At 51.8% G+C, this 6,066-nt stretch overlaps 1 protein-coding gene across 1 annotated transcript in view; it reads right to left on the bottom strand.

The window, feature by feature from the left end:
- Nucleotides 1-613: 613 nt before the first annotated feature.
- CATSPERD (cation channel sperm associated auxiliary subunit delta) overlaps nt 614-6,066 on the bottom strand; it is a 73,582-nt gene continuing 68,129 nt past the window's right edge. The window contains exons 17-19 of the mRNA XM_064279818.1: nt 4,384-4,567; nt 2,314-2,471; nt 614-770 (exon numbers count right to left, since the gene is read on the bottom strand). Coding sequence (XP_064135888.1) covers nt 614-770; nt 2,314-2,471; nt 4,384-4,567 — 499 coding nt within the window. The remainder of the gene's footprint in view (nt 771-2,313; nt 2,472-4,383; nt 4,568-6,066) is intronic.

Here is a 6,066-nt window from a genome sequence, read left to right as displayed (position 1 = left end):
TCCAGGGTGTGGAGTCCAGTTACTGTGGAGTGACACCATGTCAGGATAGAACCGTGCTTCATAAGGTTTCCAGTGTCTGATTTTTTTTAATTAATATTTTATCCTCTTTTTGGTGAAAATATACACAGCAAAACCTGCTCCAATTTCACCGTTTCTAGGCATACCAGTCAGTGACACTGGTTACATCCTTCACGTGTCAGCATTCTCGATATTTCTGTTTTGGTTGTTTCACTCTCATTGACTTAAACTTCCTGTTTAGTGGCTGACTTTTCAAACGCTGATCCCCTGGTCTTTCTTCCGAGGTGCCTCTGGTTGGAATTGAACCTGCAACCTTTTGGTTTGCAGCCGAGAGTGTTCATCATTTGGACCACTCAGGGCTTCCAGAGGCTCATCAGCCGCCGACACCTGCTATTTCTCTAACACTTTATTTTAAAATGACTATCAGGACTCTGACACATTACCTTTGTGAGAAGCTGAGCTATTTCCCGGGGGTCCTCAGCCCCGAGTCTCCCCTGTCCCCGACTGGCTATGCGCTCGGCGACTGTCCGGAAACCACGAGCCGCGCTCCCCGCAGCTCCTGAGCAGGGTGGCCCGGAGCCCCGCGGCCTGCGGCTCATCTCGGCGTGTGGCACTTGGGGATGGCGTGGACCAGCCACAGGGCAAGCAGCATGCTCAGGGTGAGCAGGACGATGGAGAGCTCGGTGGGGATGACGGTGGGCGGGAAGGCACCGTGCACGTAGATGCTGAAGGTGGTCTCCAGGTGGCAGTAGCTGCGGGGACAGGCGGGTGGGGACGGGCCTTTCCGCAGCGCCTCTCCAGTCCCTCCCTTCATCCCCGCAAAGTTGTTCCAGCCCACGTGAGGGGCTGGGGACAGCCCGTTCCCTTTACGTCCGGCTGTGCTCCCCAAAGTCTACTGCTCCTGGCTCTGCCCGTCTCTTTGTGGGGTTTGGCACCAGTTATTTTTTTTTCCAGGCCTTCTGTGGTCTCCTCCTCTGGGGACAAGACCCACCTCCCCAGGCTCAGTCCAAAGGTGGTAGGAAAAAAAAAACCAGTTGCCGACCACTCGAGGGTGGCGGAGTCAGGGGGTCAGACGGGGCGACACCAGAACCTGTGGCTCAGACTCGCGGCGGCCCCACGTGTGTCAGAGCAGAACCGTGTGCCGTAGGGTTTTCAGTGGCTGGTTTTTCAGAAATAGATCACCAGGGCTTTCTTCCTAGGCATCTCTGGGTGGACTTGAACCTCCGGCCTTTCAGTTAGCAGCCAGCTCGTTAACCATTTGTGCCCCTCAATAAACCGTTACAACGCAATGGAAGGGGGGCCATGACAAGGAACCACATGTGGCCTCGGACAGGAGCCCAGAGTACCAGTGACACGGGCAGTGGATGGGGGTGGAGCGGGACAGGGAACTCTGTGGGAAAGGCACTGGGGCGTAGAGACCTCACGGGGTGCTGCCGGGACCACAATACGGGGGAGGAGCATGGTGGGGGTGGGAGGGCTGAGTCTCACAGTCCCCTCTCCTCTGGACGCCCCGTCCCCAGGACCTTCCACCTGGGGTCATCCCAGAGCTAGTCCTAGTCCAAGCCTGAGGCCTCCAGGGCAGGCAGGGTGCCCACATGCTTTGCTAGGAGGGATTTTATACATCCCTGCTGGGAGGGGATAGACGATGGCAGACAAATGCTTAAGGCAAGGGAAGGGTGCCGTTTCACGGTGCCCTCGCTGCCCCCCGCACACCCTGGAAGATGTTAAGGGTCTGGGCCAGCACTCTGAGAGGTGGCTTCCAAACCCTTCCCATCACACAGCGTGCTGGAAAGGTGAACAGCCAGCTAGGGGGGCTGGGGAGGAAGGCCTGCTTTGCTGTGTGTGCCACTTGCCCTGGTGTAAATGGTGCCATCATGGCTGATCTCAAGATACCAGCGTGAAGTCAACTGGAACAAACTTTCTGGATATTTAATCACCGGTTTGAGCTGGCTGTGGCATGCCACTGTTGGCATATCAGCAGTCAGGGGTGGCAGGAGCGGCTGCCTGCAGCACGTGAGGGCAGGGACGTGGCTGCTCGCCCCCGCTGCCCCCCAGCACCCAGCACAGGCTCTGGCCCACAGCAAAGCTGAGTATTTACTCAGTGAGTGGACAGATGTCACCAGGACTTGAAATGCCACTCTTCCCTGGGACAGTCTGGACTGCTGGCGGGACTCCGCTTGAGCCACATCCCCCTGAGGGGAGGGGGGAAAGTGTGTCCTCCCACATGTGACCTGCCCCAGGACAGCCAGCCTTTCACCAGGTACCCCTGACCCAGGGAAGTCCCCGCCCCCTCACCTGTAGTAGGGGTCCACAATGGAAAGCAGGAAGACGTAGATTCCATTCCTTTGGTCAAAAATGACCTTGTTGTTCGTTGGGCCACCCAAGATCTGATACGGGACATCTGGCCACCTCAAAGGGGAGCCATTGTTGGGCTCGTGGCAGCTCACATAGTTCTGGAGAGGAGGACAGAGGCCCTCAGGCACACATGCCTGCTGGCCCCAGGCCCTCCCCTGGCCAAGGCTCACAGACACTCTTCACCCACCGCACAGCCCACACCACCCCACCTCTCGTCAAGCCCCCATGGGTGAGCAGGCCTGTGGTCTCTGAGGAGGAGACCGTGCACTGGATGCTTAGCCTCCTCTGAGTGCTCCTTCCTGAACTGGAGGCTGGCAACCTCATAACTCTGCCTCCCAGACTCCCTTGCGGCTATGAATCTAATGTGAACCACGCAGCATCAACTACACACACTCAGAAAATTGGAAGGTGGCAATGATGTGGGGGCCCCTTCCTGCGGGCTTCCACTGGTGCTGCCCCCAGGCATGATCGCAGGCAGGGAGGCAGGGAGGTGGGTGCCCTGGATCTTAATAGACCCAGGGGGCCTTCCGAGCCCCCAACCTTCCTGATCTTGGTGGAGGTGGCAGCTCCCTGTGGTCAGTTCTGGGGTCATTCCCTGAGATCAGCTTCGAGCCAGACCTTCCAGTCTGCCCAGTGAGTGATTTTGTAAGGTCGCCACTCCCAGTAATACCAAATACTGGCTTCTGAACCAGGCAGACCCACTTGATCCATTCATTCCCCACTATACGATAAGGAAACTGAGGCTCAAGACAGGTGAAGGAGACCAAAGTATATATATAAAAAAAAATGCAGTCAAGTCAATTCCGACTCATAGCAACCCTACAGGACAGAGTAGAACTGCTCCATGGGGTTTTCAAAAGCAGGCTGGCACATATTTCTCCTGTGGAGCGGCTGGTGGGCTCAAACCGCTGATCTTTTGGTTAGCAGCCGAGCGCTTAACCACTGTGCCACCAGGGCTCAATCAGACCAAAGTATAGAAACCAAAGATTTTATTAGTGGTTCCCAGAGGTGGGAGGGAGGCGGGAGGGGAGGTCTTTGCTCAGGGGGCATTGGGCTCATTCTAACGATGGTGGAATAATTCAGAAAAGGATAGCGACCAAGGATGCACAACCTAAAGAATGTAATGAACTATCACTGACTTTTACCTGCGGAAATTGCTGAACTGGTGCATTGGTTTCTTGTGTATATTTTCACCACAATAAAAAAAGAAAAAATGCATACTGCCAGTACCAACAACAAAAACGATCAAACTCACTTGAGGGAAGTGGGTGAAAGGAGGGACCTAGCTGCCCAGCAAACGGAAACACCCAGGCGAGCTTGCAGGTGGGCGCGGCCGTCAGGCGCAGGGAGTGAGCGCCGCCTGCTGGCGGCTTTGGCCCAGTTCCCGCACTTGACGGTATGCGGCTCTGACTGGAGAGAAAACGCACGCGGGACTGGACAGGATTTCTTCATTATACCGGCATCGTGCCCTTATTTGCCGATCGGTATGAACTGATCTGATTTACAGAAACACTCGCCAAGCAAAACAGGCTGTGAATTTAATTGGTCTTTTTGTAAAGGGTGGAGTCCCTCTCTGGGTGGTCCAAGTAGTTTCATCGCCGGGCTGCTAATCGAAAGGTTAGCAGTTCAAGTCCACCCAGAGGCACCTCAGAAGAAAGGCCTGGGGACCCACTTTTTGTTTTGTGGAGCACAGTTCTACTCTGACATACATAGGGTTGCCATGAGTTGGAAATGACAGCCACTGGGTTTTTTTTTTTTTTTTTTTTTAGTAATGGGCATTTGGACGTTTCAGAATTTTGCCAATATCAGCAATGCCAGGTGACCACCTTGGTACAGACGTCTTTGATCATTTGGCCAATTCCCTTGGAAGACAGTCCCAGAGGAGCTGGTCAGCTAACTCCAATACTAAGGCGCACTGCCCTGCAGAGTCCCATTCCCGCCCTACCCCTGTGACCTGGGCATGACCAGCCATTGCCATCTGGTTGGAAGTAAGCAAAGAGCAAATGTCACCTCTCTGTCCCAGGAGAAGGGCCTGTGATAGCCAGCATCCGCCATGATGGTGGTCCAGTTCTGTGGTTGCGATTTGCAGAGTGCAGTGCCGGCCGTCAGGGAGTACGTGTACGTGAACAGCCCGTTCACCTCCAGCAAGACATACTGGGCATTGACCACCTCCTGGAACTCTCCACTTCTCCACCTGAGATACACGTGTGTACAGAGTGAAGCTGTGGAGACCAGCCCAGGAGTACCTCAATCACAGCCCAGACTTGTTATTGAGCCACTGTCATGGCAGGGGGCACCAGCGAGCAAGGCAAAGGACCAGCCCTCCAAGGGCTGAACCTCCAGTGAAGGGAGAGGGACGACTGGCACCTGGACCAGGTGGGCGGACAGGTGGAGGGCAATGGAGTGGTAGGCACTGTGTATTTTATATGGGGTGGTCCCCAAAGGCCTCTGTGATAAAGGGCCATGTGGGCAGAGGCTGGAAGGAACCAACACAATGTTAGGTGACCAAATAATATTGCTAATAAATGAATGAATGAATAAAAACCGTCACACCAACCCCCTGCTGCACCAGAAACTGTGCATACACCAATCACCACTGCACGTCTAAGACTGTAGGTGAGAGCCTGCACCACACACTAGGTGACCGACTACCTGGACACTTGAGCTGAATCTATACAAGAATAGTGAAAGGACTCCTAGGCTCATGTACCTGGTAGCAGCTCTAGCCATTGGATAACAGGACATTAGTGCTTCAAAGGCTCCAGTAATCAAGTGAGCTCACTCTAGTAGCCTATTTGGGCATATCAAAACAAAACAAAGCAAGAAGCTAGGACACAGGGAGCAAACATAAAATAAATTAATACAATAACTTATAGATGGCTTGGAGACAAGGGTCAATATCAAATCACATAAGGAAGCACACCATGATTGCTGCAACAAACCCCCAAAACAAAGAATCAAGGAATCTTCCGGATAAAGACGTATTCCTGGAATTACCAGATGCAGAATACAAAAGATTAAGATACAGAACTCTTCAAGAGATCAGGAAGGAAATCAGGCAAAACACAGAGCAAGCCAAGGAGCACACAGATAAAGCAGTCAAGGAAATTAAGATTATTCAAGAACATAATGAAAAACTTAATAGGCTGCAAGAATCCACAGAGAGACAGCAATCAGAAACTCAAAAGATTAACAATAAAATTTCAGAATTAGACAACTCAGTAGAAAGTCAGCAGAGCAGAACTGAGGAAATGGAAGTCAGAATTAGCCAGATTGAAGATAAAACACTTAGCAACAATATATTTGAAGAAAAACCAGACAAAATAATTTTAAAAAGTGAAGAAACCCTATGAATCATGTGGGACTTTATCAAGAGAAATAATCTACCAGTGATTGGAGTATCAGAACAGGGAGGGATAACAGAAAATACAGAGAGAATTATTGAAGGTTTGTTGGCAGAAAACCTCCCTGATATCATGAAAGATGAGAAGATATCTATCCAAGATGCTCATTGAGCTCCACATAAGGTACATCTTAAAGTCACCAAGACATATTATAATCAAGCTTGCCAAAACCAAAGATAAAGAGAAAATTTTAAGAGTGGCTAGGGATAAATAAAAAGTCACCTACAAAGGACAGTCAATAAGAACAAGCTCTACTACTCTGCAGAAACCATGCAGGCAAGAAGGGAAT

This window comes from Loxodonta africana, chromosome 3, assembly GCF_030014295.1.
Source record: "Loxodonta africana isolate mLoxAfr1 chromosome 3, mLoxAfr1.hap2, whole genome shotgun sequence".
In the NCBI taxonomy this organism is placed as follows: domain Eukaryota; kingdom Metazoa; phylum Chordata; class Mammalia; order Proboscidea; family Elephantidae; genus Loxodonta; species Loxodonta africana.
Note: the sequence above shows the minus strand (reverse complement) of the source record. Positions and strands in the feature narration are given on the sequence as shown.